This window comes from Eutrigla gurnardus (genome assembly GCF_963514095.1).
Source record: "Eutrigla gurnardus genome assembly, chromosome: 13".
In the NCBI taxonomy this organism is placed as follows: domain Eukaryota; kingdom Metazoa; phylum Chordata; class Actinopteri; order Perciformes; family Triglidae; genus Eutrigla; species Eutrigla gurnardus.
Window position 1 is genome coordinate 13,868,975 of NC_139936.1, and position 17,273 is coordinate 13,886,247.

General features: G+C 42.8%; 1 protein-coding gene across 1 annotated transcript; it reads left to right on the forward strand.

The window, feature by feature from the left end:
• Nucleotides 1-145: 145 nt before the first annotated feature.
• On the forward strand, nt 146-15,726 carry LOC311023519 (tricarboxylate transport protein B, mitochondrial). Its single transcript, XM_084025414.1, has 9 exons — nt 146-570; nt 7,719-7,826; nt 8,910-9,009; nt 12,296-12,434; nt 12,842-12,926; nt 13,071-13,175; nt 13,547-13,662; nt 13,792-13,865; nt 14,006-15,726. The coding sequence occupies exons 1-9, from the start codon at nt 459-461 to the stop codon at nt 14,118-14,120; spliced, it is 954 nt and encodes a 317-aa protein (XP_083881540.1). The 5' UTR covers nt 146-458; the 3' UTR covers nt 14,121-15,726.
• The last annotated feature ends 1,547 nt before the right edge of the window (nt 15,727-17,273 follow it).

Consider the following 17,273-nt stretch of genomic DNA (forward strand, 5'->3'; position numbering starts at 1 on the left):
CACCCAGAGTGTCACCCACCGACCCTCGTCACACAACAGCCTCGTCGGTTGTTTAAATTCACTGGCTTCACGGGGGAGAGGGAAAAAAATCGCCGCGGCAGCAGGACACACTATCTCTCCGCCCCTCTTTGCTTCCGGTTTGCGTGGCTCTCTTTTACGCACTGCTGTCGTGACACCGCGTTGCCATGGTTACAAACAACAGCCATTGGATATAGCACATCCCAACTTCCTCGACAGTCCCAGTTTCCGCCCACTGTCAACACGGATCCCGTCGGAGAGTCTCCGGACGCGTCTGAGAAACACCTGCAGCCCGGAGAAGCGCGCCAGACAGCCGCCGCGCGTCCGATGCGTTGAGCGCTCCACACCACTTTGCAAAGCTACTTTAAGTGCTTAAAGAGAAAGCTCCCTGGAGTTGAATTCCTTTTCTTTTTTAATTGTAGTGTATATTTCCGGTAATTATGCAGGACAGAAGCACGTTTATCAGCCCTTTCTACAGACCGCGCTGTTTGGCGGCAGCCGCGCCGGCGGCGAAAACCAAATTAACGCACCCGGGAAAGGCGATTCTGGCAGGTACGTCCGTCATAATCTGATAGGAATGTCAAAGAGTTGGACCAAATGTCTCTGTTTGCAATGAAGTCACACTTAAATGAATAGTGTTGGGATACTTCGTGGAAGCTTGTTTGTAGTTTAGCGGAGCAACACGGCAGTATAACAACAACACGTCCATTTAAACAGCGTTTGGATGAAAACTTTATGTAGTCACACCCTAAGAAGGAAACAAGTCCAGTAAGTCGCCTCTCTTTGACTCTTATATGATGATGACATGGCGTTTCTCTCTCTCAGGACACGTTTCACTTCAGATAGTCTTCACAGAGGAATGTGAGAGCTGCTACGTTTCTTAGAATAAACACAATTAACAAGGAGGCATTTAAACAGACTTTACTACATTTCCTCCACTTCTACCCATGTTGACCTTATGACCCCTTGAAGCTGTTGTCTCCCTCCTCCATCCTCACAAACGGTGCTGTCATGGTGAGATGTGATCAGCTGCACTATACAGATTGATCGTTGCATGCAGCAGCGTAGGGGATACTGAGAACACACAGTGTATCAGGTTTGGATGTGAGAGGACTGAGAGAATGCAACACCTTTAATGTTGAGTTTTTCTGGGTGACACATAATCCCAGATTAATTCCTCCCCATTGTCATGGGAGATAGATGATTTTTGTTTTTTGAAAATCTGCTGATGAAGATCACGCGGTATGATTGAAAGGTCCCTGAACAGCTAAAGGGACCTTCTGGTGAGGTCGACCAATTACCTATTCAATCATCTCAGTGCCTCATTCTAAGACTGCAACTAATTATTGTTAACCATCAATCAATGAATTGATTAGATTTGTAATAAGGGGTTAACAATGTAGTAAATAAATGTTGAAAATTATGTCCTGCCATAAATGGACAGAGCCAACATATTTTCTTAATTTGATCACCAGCTGAAAACCCTGCCGCACAATTATTTATTATATATATTCATATGAAATATTTTACTGTGCTGCAGCTGCAAATGTTTGGTAAAAACACAAAGGATCAATTAATGGACTTATTGGTTCAGCACTACTTCAGTCGAGGTTGTTGCAGCTATTCTTGTGATTCATCAGTTTTTTTCCCAGCTGAGGTTCAGAAAACAAACAAACCCTGGACTCCTCCTGTGTTGATGATCAGGGTGCAGCGGCTCCAGCTGATGAAGAGCCTCTCTGAGGTGATTTTTTATTAAGGCTACGCGCTGCTATTTGGCAGCTCTCGGTTGAATTCAGCCTCGTTGTCTGGCACCAGTTCCAACCTGAATATTTTATCGTTTTGAATGATTTTTTTTTTTATCAAAGGCCTGCAACTTACGCTTAGTTGCTTAGTTATTGATTACTTTTTTCATCAGTAGATGAATCATTTTGGCTTAAAATGTCAGAAAATAATGAAAATGCCCATAATGAGTTCAGTGGATAATGAATGGTTCAAAACATTGACAAGGAAAAAGATCAAATCTTCATGTTTGAAAAGTCGAAACCAGCCAATGTTTGGTTATTTGTGCTTGAAAAATGACATCCGTGATGAACCAATTACCAGTGAATTGTTTCTCATCACTCATCTGCGTGTTTACAGTTCCATGTACATGCTGTGCTGCCAGCTGCAGTAAATGAGACACATTCACAGCTCCTTTCAATTCAGATTCAGATTCATTCACTCATTCATTCATTCAATGACACCGTCTCCAGAAACAAAGCAAAATGTGATACACTTGACATGACACACCACTTAAATTCCTTCCCAAGCCTCTATATATATCTATTACTCCCCCTATATACATATACACACACACACTCTCTCCTGACTCGTGTCGTCCTGTCAGACACTGAGAAACGGCCATGTGGCCCTTCCCCCCATCATTCCCAAGCAGCCTGATTGACTGGATGTGGCCCAGTGTTGCTCCCTGGGTCGTTTAGCTCGTCTCAAGCCTGTCTGGCCAGTTTTGCAAGAGCAGCATGATTGCATTTGCTCCGTCTCTCAGTCTCTCTTCGTGGCCTTACTGTTGAGCAACCATTGATTCATCTCTTTCAAACCAGTTTTTTTTTGGAAAATGAAAGTGCGCGTGTCTGATGAAAGTAATTGTTCAAAGCATCGCCGGGATGACTCGGCAACAGATAAACGGTCTTTGTGAGTAATTGAAAACCACAGCCGAGGGTTTGGAATATGAAATATCCTCACTCAGCCGTGGCAGCTCATAAATCCAAGCTAATGCTACTTTAGATTTATCTCATTGTTCACAGTATGTCTGTGTAGAGATCGAGCCACGTGTGCACGCCCGAAGGCTCCGCGTAGACAAAGCATGAAGTAGAAGGTCAGAGCCTAATGGATTACAGAGCCCACATAGACCCTGGTCGGGGAGGAGGGGTGCACGTTGCACACTTCCAAAGCTTTTAGAGAGATCTGTGAGCTCTTCCTGCTCCTGTAAGCGAGTTCAAGTGCTTCTCTGAACAGCCTTCGGTGATGACCACTGAGACATGGAAGGAGGAAACGAAGAGTTGTATCTGCGTGAGGCCTGAGGGATGGAGATGGAGGAAGAGAGAGAGACGTCTAACTGGGCCTCCAAAGCCTGATTTGCTGGCTGCTGTGCATTCATAGTGTGTTGTGGCTTTCATTTATAACCCTTCTAAGCAGAGGGATGGACAGAGAGAGAGAGAAAGTTCCCTTTATAATCCTGATTTCATGATAGATTGGATTTTTCTCTGAGACTGGCTTGTTTTATGTCACTTGTCCTGCTCCCTCTCTCTCCCTTGTTCCACTCCTCAGTCTCTCTCTCTCTCTCTCTCTCTCTCTCTCTCTCTCTCTCTCTCTCTCTCTCTCTCTCTCTCTCTCTCTCTCTCTGGCCTCGGGGCATTCAGTTAGGTCCTCTGAGTGGTTGTCTCCTTTCAGGCTCAGAGGGCTCGTCAAACGGCGCGCTTACTCCCCGTTTCCTTGCGTCACAGGTGACGCACACAGTCGCCTTCCCTCCACTCTGCTGCTGCTCGCGGACCCCGAGTACCAGAGGGCGAGATGATAAATTACAGAGCCGCGCCTTTCCCCTCCGACGTGACAGCCTGACAGCTACTTGTTGGTGGAATGAGTCCACGGAAAAAAATGTAGTGCACTACTTTAAAATACAGCGGGCTCATAGGTCAGCTTTCTTAATTGCATGTTTAGTCCAGGTGGCAAACATGGAAGTGGCTTCAATTTGTGTTCTTTCTAATGGCCAGCAGGGTGCGACTCTCTGGTTGCAAAAAAAAAGGATTGCAATAGACTATTGATGTATTATAAAAAAAATTGATTATAGAATTCTGTTTGTTTATTCCTTGTGTGAAACTTTAACAGCATTTCAAGCCTTGAACAAATGATTTAAAATGCTCAAAGCCGCATGCAATATTACAAGATATAATCATTTAACTCAAGCATACACTGTGTTGAGGTATAAGCTCAATCCTCTATGTTAAGTAATACACAGAAACCCATCATTTATCATTTAACTGCGAAGAGTGCGGCAGCCTCGTCTACACTGTCAAAACAAACCTGTGGACGTTTGTGTGTCATCCATGTAAATCAGTGCACATCCTGCTCGCTACAGTTAAAACAGCCCTCATGTAAAATGAATCAGCATCCTTCCTGTAATTAAGCATTAGGGAGTGTTGTTGAGGACAGAGGAAGCCTAAAAGGCCAGACTGTCAGATGAATAATTCTTTTCATGTTTTCGAGGCAATCAGGAATATTACGGCCCTGTTAGGACACCTCATGTTTGAAGTGCATCAGTCCTCTGGCTATTTTCTCCTTTTGAAGATGTGGACTTCATAACATGCCCCCACCAGTCTCCAGGGAATTCAAAGTGAGAGATAATAATCTAAATAAGGAACATCTGGATGAATAATAGATAGATGCTGTCGGAAAACTGCTTATTAATTTGCTGGCACAAACACACAGACACGTAGATACATTGTTTGGGTGACTTTTGCTGTCTAAGTCGAATATGGAGTTACCAAAAAAAAATCAGGTTGTACTGAGACGGTGCTTTAAGTATTCATTTTGAAGGAAATTAAGCTTGAATTATGTTTGGAACCTGCCGCATTCAGCAAATTGTCAGCTCCTCCGGAGAAAGAGGGAACTTTCTTTGTGGACCAGATGTGTTGGCTTCTCATTAGAGTCGCCGAAGCAGGCAGGACAGGGTTCCACAGTTCCTCCCCGTCAGCTGCCTGCCAGCCTGCTCACCTGGCTTCCTCTGTGCTTCCTCTGTGCTGGCTGTGAAATTACTAACAAACACCTCGTATCTTCTTCTCATTTGTGAGGATTTGCTGCTTTGCTTTGTCTTATGTGGTCTTAAGACTGATTATTTGTGAGTGTTGGACTAAAAGCTATCTGAAAACATACATTTTACATTACAGTCCATTTCTGGATAGCCTGGTCTCTCTATGCCCCCATCTACTTATGCGGTCTGATTTATCAAACTGCTGTTTAGCCTGTGGAAGTTTCACGTCTGTTTTCCGCCGCCTCCAGGTTGTGAAAATCAGTCCGAAGCTATTTCCATACCTCCTCGTGTAAAAGTAAGTGTCAAGGATCTAGGTGTATGGATCTTATGACACGGTGTGGGGAGGTGTTGCTGGGGGATGAGGAGAGAGGAAGGATGGAGGCTGAGAGAAAAATTGGGTATAGCAGAGCGAGCCTGTGAAAATAAAGATTAATGGCCATTTTTCTTGTGTCACCCACGTTTGGCGGCTGCTCGGGAGTCGTTTAGGTTGTCGCCTGTAAAATGGTGTGCGTAAAATATGTGTCGCTTTGGATGTAGGCTGCAAAATGGACTCTAAGACAAACAGACTGCTTCTCCTCCACAGGCGGCGATGAGGATTGATCATGTGTGTGCTGCTGAGTCGCAGCCTCAGAGTGACTGCTGGTTTTTATGTGGAACACTGTCTCGGCTGGAATGAATGATTGTTATTATTTCTTGGAGATACACTGGACCACTGATCCCAGATCAGTAATGGAATTGAGCATTGTGAAGCTCATGTGATGCCTGTTATGTCTGACCCAGCTTACATTTACTTAACAGAATTAGAAGAATTACAGCTCAGTGGCTGGGTGATTATAGTGTGTGTGTGTGTGTGTGTGTGTGTGTGTGTGTGTGTGTGTGTGTGAGAGAGAGAGAGATCACATGATTGAGCTTGGTGGTGTTCCCTCAGTAATTCCAGTTATGCATTGGACTGAAAAGGTGAATCCAGCTATAGTCAATGATCACATCATTGTCCCAGAACTGATGCTTGAAATCACATGTTCATCCCATTGAAATCAATGGTCTGTGTAATGTTTAGACAGACCAGATTTCAGATTAATACATCCTCAGGTATTTAAAAGTCGATGCGTGTTTTACATTTTTTAATGATCATTGATTTACAAGTCAAAGGTGTGGAATTTTAATAATTTGAATTTTGCCACAGTATCATATGGAGATAAATGATAATAAAGGCATGTATTAGATAATTATGCAGCCTTAAGTAAATGGCATTTTCCCTTATACATTCCCTTTATCAAATCAGCCCCACTTACAGGAGAGGAGATGCTGATAAAGCGAAGCAGACAAGGATTTCAGGCTTTGAGGCAAAATACAAGAACGGCTAATCTAATTTCAAGTAGAAATTCCTAATGTTCTGAATTTTGAGTATGCGCTACTTATAGTCCTAATGTATGTCATGGGGTAAATATATGTCTTTAATCTAAAGTGGAGGCTCTGCTTCTGGGTGCTACAGTGATAAAGGGCGTGTTGGCAGCAGTCACATTGTGCGGAGTCCAAAACTGCAGAGCTAAACGACACATATTTAGTTTAGTGAAACATTGACTGCAGAACACACAGAGAACAATTAAATAAACAAAAGTGCACTCATAAAGTGCTCTCATATTCGTCATGACTTCTTTTGCTTGAAACATAAAGGACATTTCCGCCAGTGTTGAAAGAAAAGCAGCCATTTTTAACTGGACTGTTTAATATTTCTTACCAAAAAAAAAAAAAGCATCTTTTTTTAGCATGAATATAAACACAAAAACATTACACACAACTGGTGATTCCCAGAAACGGAGAGAATCATAACCACTTTCTGATGAAACCACTTCTCCTCGAGACAGATTTAGGCTTTTGACTTCCCATTTGTTGTTTTTTTTTCTCTTGTGACATGACTTGAAAATAACCGGAAGAATTCTTTCACATCAGGGATTTCTTTTTTTTGTGTGTGTGTGCGTCTCCGTTGCATGTGCGGGTCTGTGTCATTGAGCTAAAGGAGGGCCTGGGTAATGGAGCCCCTCCCCACAGGCTGAGTAGATAATTCAATTAATGTCAGCCCTCTTCCTATCCTTTCCCTCGTGACTCATCTGGTTGTGTCTTGGCCTCGCTTTTGGATGCTTGTCCTCGTCTACTCAAGTCACACGTGCATTTGTCCACTTCATTACTGCTTCCTTTCCGTATATATATATATTTTTTTATTTTCTACAATCCCACACTGAACATAGAGTACGGGATATAATCGCTCTCTTCCCTCAAACAGAACGGTGTAGTTTCAGCTGCAGTTGATTTATCTTCGCTCAGCTCGTTACTCGTCCTCCCTCGGCTGCAGTACTTTTAATGTTTATGGAGGGAGAGCCATTTGTGGAGTCTCTGTAATGATCCATGATGTAACGGCACCTCGGTGCAATATAAGGGCGTTGGGACATTAAATCAGGCTTGGTTAGGCTGTAGCCAGGCAGACATGGGATGCTAGATTACGGGAATATGTTAATAGGGGTCATCCCTATGTTCCCGGGTCCTATGTTCCCCGTTTTTCCCAAAATGCACCAATTTCTTTTTCTCTATTTCATTATTTAGATTGAGATTGAGTTATTTACTGTATTTATTATTCGTATTTATTTATGTATTGTTTATTTATTTATTATTAGTATTTACTGTGTTTTGTGTATTTTTTAAAAAAGGGTCCTATGTTCCCTGGTCACATACAAAGCAGGGAACATAGAACTCTGGGAACATAGAACCCTGGGAACATAGGTACGCTCCCTGTCAATGGACTTCTTTTTCCTTCTCCAGCACTCACTTTGTGTTCAGACCCACGTTAATTTACACCTTCTGTTAATAAAAATCTGCTCTGGTTGTCTGTGTTTCTCAGGTGGACTCGCAGGTGGCATCGAGATCTGCATCACCTTCCCCACCGAGTATGTCAAGACCCAGTTACAACTGGATGAGAAGGCCAATCCTCCCAAATACAGAGGAGTAGGTGAGCGTGATGTGTTTGAGAACACTGGACCTTCAGCTTCTGTTCCAGCACTTTGCCAATATATCGAGCTGAATGTGGGATTACCCTTTTCAACATCTTTCACCAAGGTTGCTTCAACAAACATGAATACAAGTTGAAGAGAAAGAAAAAGGGTTGTTTTTTTGCTTCTTTTCTGCAGCCAGACAGCATTAAAAAAACATTAAAATATAAAACGTAAATACGGTAAAATACAAATTGAAGACATTAAAGGAACAGTTCAACATTGCTGGAAATTCACGCCCATTCTGGATAGAACCTCAAGAGAGTCTTCTGGTTGGAACCTTCCGCTACACCATAGAAGGATTGTCTGTAGAACCTTTCATGATAGTGGTTTCGGATGGAACCATTCTTTAAGAGGGTTCTAAGTAGAACCTTCTTAAAGCCACCCACCTACCCATCTACCTTCAGTTTCAGTATATCTGTTCTTCATCCTCTCTGTGCCTCTCTCAGGAGCTCATTATCTAATTACCCATCATCCCCAGGTACATTGGGTAGTCTGACAGGCTGTCGCTGTGCTTGTTTAATCAGTATGACAGACCAATGCACTCTCACCATCCGCACACACACACACACACACACACACACACACACACACACACACACACACACACACACACACACACACACACACACACACACACACACACACACACACAGCCAGGGTGTGGTACTGTAATGCTGGCTTGCGCACTGAGGATCGGAGACCATGCTAATGAGCGCTCAAGACAGCTGTTGCTTTTTTCTGCTCGGTTGTGCAGCTGGCTAGAAAGCAGAACATGGGTTTCTGGACTGATGTCTCCAGACGCAAGTTCAAAGAAAAGCACCATGTTTTGGGGAAAACAGTCTATTGATGAACCACATGTGAAGGACAGATGTTTCTGGTGTGCATGCTCTTCAGTGTGTTCTTTAGAAGGGGCACAGGGCAGACACATGAATATATTCAATATGAAATCTAGTATTCAGTTATTTTGCATATTCTGTAATGTGTATATGTGTGTGTGTGTGTGTGTGTGTGTGTGTGTGTGTGTGTGTGGTTTCCTCCAGGTGACTGTGTGAAACAGACGGTACAGGGTCACGGTGTTAAAGGACTGTACAGAGGACTCAGCTCACTGCTGTATGGATCAATACCCAAATCTGCAGTCAGGTGAGTAAAATAACTAGAACACGTACTAATACTCGAGTACAGGTAACATTGAACACATGAATAATCACTCTTGAACAGTTACATATGATTTCCACGCAGTTCTTAAAGCACCAGATAAGTTCACAGTTTATTCCTCCAATCTGATAAATGAGAAATGAATATATTGAAACAGAGTAAAACCTCACAGCTCCTCTGTACAGTGGACCCCTTTCTGATGCTTCCGGGTAGCTTATCAGTGTTTCTCTGTAATGGATGAATTGGCCGGAATGAGACCGACATTACATCCATATGGCATGCGCTGTAACCAGTTGGCAACCAAGGAGCTCCATATTGATCTTCTAATAAATAGAAAAGGTAGAGCGGCTGGAAGAAAAAGAGCACATTTAGCTGGGTTGTTGTGATCTTCTACCTGGAACCTCTAACTCACACACTCCAATTATTCCAGCCCATTACCCACAATGCTAGGCATAAATGCCACACTAGCCTTCAGTATAATTACATTATTCTTTCAAAGCTATGACATTTATCTCCAGACAAGTAGCGCGTGTGTGCTGCTCACACACACATTTAGCACAAAAACGTTAGATGCTTTTGTTCCTTCTTTCTTTCTTTCTTTCTTTCTTTCTTTCTTTCTTTCTTTCTTTCTTTCTTTCTTTCTGTGACTGTGTGTGTGTGTGTGTGTGTGTGTGTGTGTGTGTGTGTGTGTGTGTGTGTGTGTGTGTGTGTGTTTGATATGTGTGTTGTTATGCTGCAGGGTTGAGCCTGTCTGTTCCATAGAGAGACAAGCCCAGCCAGGCGGAGCAAAGATGCCACTCAAACTTAGGCAGGGTCTCAATAGGAGTACAGAGAGGGAGACATGTGTTGTGTTGTGTGTGTGTGTGTGTGTGTGTGTGTGTGTGTGTGTGTGTGTGTGTGTGTGTGTGTGCGTGCGTGTGTGTGTGTGTGTGTCAGTCAGCCTTCAGCACCCTTACCAGAGGGAGTCTGGTTTTGTTTCTGCTCTGTTTTCTCTCAGGAAATATGGAGGTTAAGACCATGTTCTCGTTTTGCTCTTTCTGTCATCCGACTACATTTACAAGATGCATATAAGTGGCTGCATTGTGGATAAAAATACAAGTTATATTCATTTTGATTTTGATCGTCACGGCAACATAAATCATGCCGACAGGTAGGCCTATGAAGATAGAAAGCCTCTGAGATGGAACCAGTTAGCTCTGATTTATGGACAAAGCAATGGCACTTTTCCAATGACCACCACTTCCAGTCATTTGTTCGATCCATTCTCTCCTTACTTCCTCTACCCCCCCCCATCGCTCCTTTCTCCCCCATCCCATTAACTGATTGCCTGTGCATCATGGTGCGCCGTGCAGAAAGCCTTTCTTTTCTCCTTCACCTCTTCTCTTCGGCACAGCTGCCCTTGTAGAAAGACCCACTAATGAAGATTGGAAATAACTAATGTCCGAGTGGGGATGTCGGCCAAGTGTCACGTTCTAATGTCGCTCAGCAAAGTCCAGACTCTTCTCTGTTCTGGCGCCTCAGTGGTGGAACGAACTCCCGACCAATGTCAGGACAGCAGAGTCATTTGCCATCTTCCGAAAAAGGCTCAAGACTCACCTGTTCAGACTTCACCTCGACTCTACATAGCATGACCCACTAACACCCTCCCTCGACCCCCCCCCCCCGCAAAAAAAAAAAAAAACTCGGATCGTAGCACTGTTACTCTTGAAGTACTACTTTACTCAGATGAGGACCTAGCACTTGTTCTATTTTTAGCTCTTACTGCATCGGCAATGATACGTCGTGGTTTCTTTGTTTCCTTCTTTTGACAAATGTACTTATTGTAAGTCGCTTTGGACAAAAGCGTCTGCTAAATGACCTAAATGTAAATGTAAATGAGGTTCAGTTCACTGGGGGAGAATTTGGAGAGTGCATATTTCTCCCCAGCAGTTTTTAAAAGATGTCTGTTTCACAAGGTTAGTTCTTAAGTGGGTTTCAGCATCGGAGAACACTTTTCTTCTCATTTTTTTATTCTCTCCTAAGCATAAAGTCTGTTTGTAGTCAGTGAGGGGTGTGCATACAGAGTGAGATGACTGTGTTTATTTTTACATGTTGTTTGTTTGGCGTCAGTTAATTGCGTGGAACCTTTCAGAACTGAATCGGTGTGCGGAGTCAGACCGAGGAGCAGACGCTGAAGGTTAATGAGCGGGGGAAGATGTTGTGATAGAAAGGCTGGTGGGGAGGAGAAACTTATATCGCATAAACTGAGTAGAAGAGATGAATCCTGTTAGAGCTGTGACGTCGGCAGGTATATGGCTCGAGACTGAGGAGGAAGACAGGGAGGAAGACAACGCATTCATCAAGACCCAAGTGTCTGTCCTCCCCCGCCCCTTTTTTCTAAATGTACTGGACAGTGCCCTCCCTTCGCCACAATTTAATTCCATCTATAAATAACCTTTCTTGTAAAGGACTCGCTGGCACAACATTTCTGATTGCAGAGATACAGAAGCCACCCCTCTCTCTCTCTGTCTGGGCTGGCTTCCATGGCAGCTGTTGCTGGTCATTCCTTGGTTACTGAGACACGACAGTTTATTGGTGCATTTTTAATGGGGACGCAGGAAGGACATTAAAGTAAAGGCAGTATACGCACATTCTGCTCTTTCAGCAGTGGAAACAACCTGAGGTGGAGGGAAGTTTGATGTGCTTCTGATTTTATTTCCACTCAGCGAGTCGCTGAGTGGAAACATCCTCCTCTACCACCTGGTTTCTGCTGATGAGGAGCAGCATCATTATCTGATTTTATGAGGGGGGATCTCATTATGTTTGACTGGAATAGGCTATTGTTATCTGTTTATTTCTTTTTGATTAATTACTCTTTTTCTTTTACATTAACTGTAAGATCATCCTGGGTGATTAAAGCTGCATTAGTCAGATTGCAGAATGGTTTAATAACTTTGCCTCAAAGGGGTGAAAGGGAGCTCCAAGACGCTGGCATATTACATTTACACAGAAATATTAAGGTTTAAAGATGTTCCATAAAAAAAACAAAAAAAAACCACATGTAATCAGAGGACTGCAGGCATAGCGATATTAATTACTGGGTTTATTCATTCATCATTTATTTTCATTTTGCTTAAGGATTCTGTTTTGACAAAAACAAAACTAGGTTAGGTCATCCACTTTGAGCCATACAATAATCTACAATAATATACTTTTCTTCACAGTAATATGATTAATTTGTCCTGTGTTAAAGCTCTCATAACGTCCCTGCTGGCTCTGATCTGTCCCTCAGGTTTGGGGTGTTTGAGTTCCTCAGTAACCGTGCAAGAGATGAGTCCGGTAGACTGGACAGCACAAAAGGCCTGCTGTGTGGGCTTGGAGCCGGGGTCATGGAGGCTGTGTTTGTGGTCTGTCCCATGGAAACTGTCAAGGTATTTTACCAACTGATCCCTGGTCAGATTTCTAATTTCACATGTTGCGTTTGTTTTGTGTCGTGCACTAAATTCCCAGCAAACCCAAATATACAGAAAACATCTGTGCCAACTACTTTGTGCATTTGTATTTTTTATTTTTTTTTGCATTTTCTGAATCAAATCTCCAGACTTTCAGAACCACTGAACCAGAGCAAATTAGCAAGAGAAATATTTTGATGTGAAGCACTCTTTTGGGCATATTATATGTCCAGCAGAATTGTTGGATATAGTGTATCAGTTAGTATAATTTGAAAGAAGGTCAGACTAAACACACTTTGTGTGTCTCGATTCTCTGTATTAGCAAAGCAACATTTTCTATTTTGGGTGACGATCAACTTGTTCCTTTTTTTTTTTTAATCTCCAAGGTTAAATTCATTCATGACCAGACTTCAGCCAACCCAAAATACAGGGGCTTCTTCCACGGAGTCAGAGAGATTGTCAATGCACAAGGTAAAGATGGGCTGAAATGCATGTAACTCACATGACATCTACTGGTCAGACAGGGTAATGCAGCTGAAGACATACGTGGCGTGATGTTGTCTGCTAAATGTATGAAGAGCATAATCAATTGTACCTACTTATCATGTCTTATAGGAATAAGAGGGACGTACCAGGGTCTCACGGCCACAGTCCTCAAACAAGGCTCCAACCAAGCTATTCGATTCTATGTGATGACCTCGCTCAAGAACTGGTACAAAGGTCAGTGTGCATAAGGCTGTACGTGTTTGATATTTGATATTTGAACAAGAGGGCAACACTGCTTATGGGCTACAGGAAACAGGTTGAGACGTATGTTGGAAGGAGCTTGTTCTTAGAAATGTTCCAAATGGGTTGAAAGGCTGATTTTCTACACAAATACCTCTAGGTATTTATGTTGGGTTCTATGTAGAACCCTCTGAAATGGTTCCAGGTGCAATATTTAATAAAGATTCTAACAGGAGCCAAAAGGTCTGGATGGAATCGGGACACACCTAGTGTCTGAGGTCCAGAGAGTTGTTAAACAGGGTTTCACACCGTTGTTAAGTACATTCAAGACTTCACTTGACTCCTCTGTAATGTCCCTTCAACAGGCGATGACCCCAATAAAGCTATTAATCCCTTGTTGACTGGAGTCTTTGGAGCCTTAGCTGGAGCAGCCAGTGTCTTTGGAAACACCCCACTAGATGTCATCAAGACGAGGATGCAGGTATAGTGTAATACGGGGGGGCCATTATAAAGCAGGTGCTTGCTAGTGTTTTAATTCAAACTTGTCACGTTGCTGCCCCCTACTGACATTGATTGGAAATAACAATGTGTTTTTGGTTCATTCCCATAGGGTCTGGAAGCACATAAATATAAAAGCACACTGGACTGTGCTTCAAAGATCCTGAGACATGAGGGCGTGGCAGCGTGAGTACGCCTCGACTACGTTTCAGTAGAGCTATTTTTCAGCTGCTTTTTCAGCTTACGGCACATATTGTGAGTTTAATTTAACCACTGGTGTTTTAATGCAACCCCCCCCCCCTCTCTCTCTTTGTGTCCATCGGTAGTTTCTACAAAGGGACGGTTCCTCGGCTGGGCCGCGTGTGCCTGGATGTGGCCATAGTTTTTATCATCTACGAGGAGGTGGTGAAGGTGCTCAATAAGGTCTGGAAGACGGACTGAGCTGCTGGACGTACAGAGAGGGCGGCGGCGGCCCCCTGCTTCCCCGGGCATCAGACACAGATCCGACTTTTGGCAGACCTCTTCTGCATTGTGCAACCAGCCGCCGAAGGGGGCGAGGCGGAGGGCCGAACTTAGATCAGTGCCATATGCCGACAAGGAAGTTCCAGAGCTCATAAACAGGGGCTGCACATCTGGACAGCTGGACTGTATGCAGAGCTTTGCTGCTTCGCACCAAGACAAGGGTGATTTTCACAAGTGTTATCCAAGTAACTGTGAAAAAAGGATGCTTCATCCTGCAGATGCTTTAATTTGTACCAAACCCATCCTGAATATTATGCTCAAAAACACAATTCCTTAAAACAACATTCTTGCAGGAATGGCCGCCTTTTTTCAAAGTATCTGGTTCACGTTGTTGTAAACCTGCCTTGTAAAATACCCTCCATTATTTCGGGTCATCCACAGCTGTTTCCTGATGTTTACTGCGAGTATGCACGTGTCATACTGGATTTTTTTTGAGTTGGTGTTGCTCTCTTTCTCTTTCTCGTGCCTAATTTTAAATTCAGAGGTTTGGTTTGCAGTCATGCAATCTGCAGTGTCTAAGTCTTTAATGGGATGATTTATAATATGCCAATTATTTTTATACGACATAGATTCTAATTTAGTCTATTGCCAGCATTACAGTTTTATTTTAAAGTATGATATATTTTATTCATGTGCTAAATGCCAAACCCGTTATATTATGAAAGGGTGTTCAGAGTGAGAATGTGCAAAAGTAGCGTAATGATCTTATCAAGAGAAGAGCAAATATTATGACTTATATTGTGACCTGCGTTATAAATGTATTTATTGAAAGTTGAATGTTAAATATCTACGTGATAGAGGGATTGTTTGCTGTTAACTTGTGCCACTTGTGTCAAGTTTTTTCATCAGGTCCGGGTGTATAAGTGTTTCGTTTTTTTAGATGTTCGGTAAAAAATGTTATTGCTGTATTTCACTGTGAGTCTAATTGACCGAACGTCACTGAGTCACAGAGATCAAGTAGCCTCAGACCCCCTTTCCCCCAGTTACATCGATTATATAGATGCAGGTTTCATATGTTCCCTGCTTCCATGGGACGAGATCATTAATTGGAAAGAAAAAAAAAGACAAATTCCACAAAAATGTCATGTTCCGTTTTGTTGGAAAGTTGGAAACTATGTTCAAATCCATTTCCATTGCGGTTCTGTTCAGGGTTTGTGTTTACGTCTCACTCGTGTGCCTTTTGCTGTTGTGTTTGATGGTGACGGCTACTCGAGAAGTATCCTCGTCCATTAGCGACCGGTTGAACTCTTTAATCATCATACCAGCAATTTAAGGTTATCGTGGTCCAGTCACTTTGTTTTTTTAATAACAAACGATTGTATTCTAATTCATGTATCAAATGTTCTTGTTTGGCCAAATAACCGGGATAAATTGTGATTGTTATAGCAAATCAGTGTGTGTGTAAGTTATGTGGTTCTTTATGATGGAGGTTGTGTGATAAACTCCGCCCCCTCCATTTGTCTGTGCTTACTGTCAAATTCTTTGTTGTAGGGGGTTTCAAAACTCATTAAAACAAGCAAATGGAAAAGCATGCAGACTGTTTGTTTGTTTTTGTCCTCCCTCTGATTCATCTGTTGTTCTGCTCTTTTAGTTACAACAGTTGGGACAAAATATGGGGGGGGGGGGGGGGGGGGGGGCATGGGGGTCGAACAGAGAACTCATTGTTCCGGTTTTGGGTGATACTCATGTAGTTCAGCTATCCATCTCTCTCTCTCTCTCTCTCTCTCTCTCTCTCTCTCTCTCTCTCTCTCTCTCCCTCTCTCTCTCTCTCTCTCTCTCTCTCTCTCTCTCTCTCTCTCTCTCTCTCTATCCCGCATCATCCCGATCATGCACTAGATGCTTACGCGACCAGAGAGTGACTATTTAAAGTAAATAAAATGGAGTTTAAGTACAATGTTGGCCTCCATTGTAGAGTAGAAGTAAATACAACACGATTAATACCTTTGAAAGTACAGTACTGACTGTGTAGGACTGTAGTCTAGTTATCAGGTAGTTATCATGTATCAGGAGAGGACCTGGGATGGCAGCATGAACTGTGTCTCAGCGGCGATATTGAGACACAAACACAGTTCTTCTCAAACAGTAGGTGGAGCTGTTGTCAGAGGCTCAAACACATCTGTGAGTCTCTCTACTGTTGTGGCACACACACACACACACACACACACACACACACACACACACACACACACACACACACACACACACACACACACACACACCAGTGATGAGAGAGGCCTCCTTGCTTCATATCTGTACAATAGGGCTTTATGAGAAGGGTCAAATAATCGACCAGCCTCCCTTCATCCTATCATCATCACTCCCTCCTCCTCTTCTCTTCTCTGCTGCCAGAGAGAGGATTGGAACAAAATTTCCCCCAAAAATCTGTCATCATCTTCACGGACACACAGCTCAGGCCTGAATATCACTGCTGAAGTCCCAGAGATCTGTTTTTAATCGGGAGGTGTGGCTCTATAGCTGCACTTCATTATTATGCCCAACGTGTAGAGTGCAAATACCCACAGGTGGAAATGAACCAATCTCATCTAGTTATGTTTGAGATGGAGAATCTTTCAGAGGACAACAGATCTTATCGCTTTCATACGTTTTTGTTCATTCCACTTTCCTTCTTCTCGTGTAAAACACATTGAAACAGTGTGTATTTTAAAGTTCTGTATAAATAAAGCTTCCCTACTTAGTTTACTTACACTCATAACCAACTATAATCCATATCAGTGGTTCCCAACCATTTTGGTTTGGCTTGTGACCTCTTGAACCTCACATGAGTCATGGCCTTAGTGATGATGTAAGTTAAAAAATAAGTCATTTCCTTTCTCATTTGAAGACTTTAGAGCCCTCTGGAAATAAAAAAAAACATCATATCTCTCAATTAAAAAGCAAGATATTTAGCTGTAAAATAAATGTATATATTTTGCAACAGACAGTATTTTTCATTCTCATACCTTTAGGAACCACTGCTCTATATATGATATTGTGGCTGTTGGGACATACCAGGTTCAGTGAGCTCACCTGTTTAAGCGTAAATAACCAAAAGGCCTTTGAACAGCAGTCACA

What these genes read in the sequence shown, in the direction of transcription:
- LOC311023519 (XM_084025414.1), top strand. Translation starts at nt 459, where the DNA reads ATGCAGGACAGAAGCACGTTTATCAGCCCTTTCTACAGACCGCGCTGT. An exon ending in GGGAAAGGCGATTCTGGCAG is followed by an intron (nt 571 to 7,718) that starts GTACGTCCGTCA and finishes TGTGTTTCTCAG; the next exon opens with GTGGACTCGCAGGTGGCATC. An exon ending in AGAGATTGTCAATGCACAAG is followed by an intron (nt 12,927 to 13,070) that starts GTAAAGATGGGC and finishes CATGTCTTATAG; the next exon opens with GAATAAGAGGGACGTACCAG.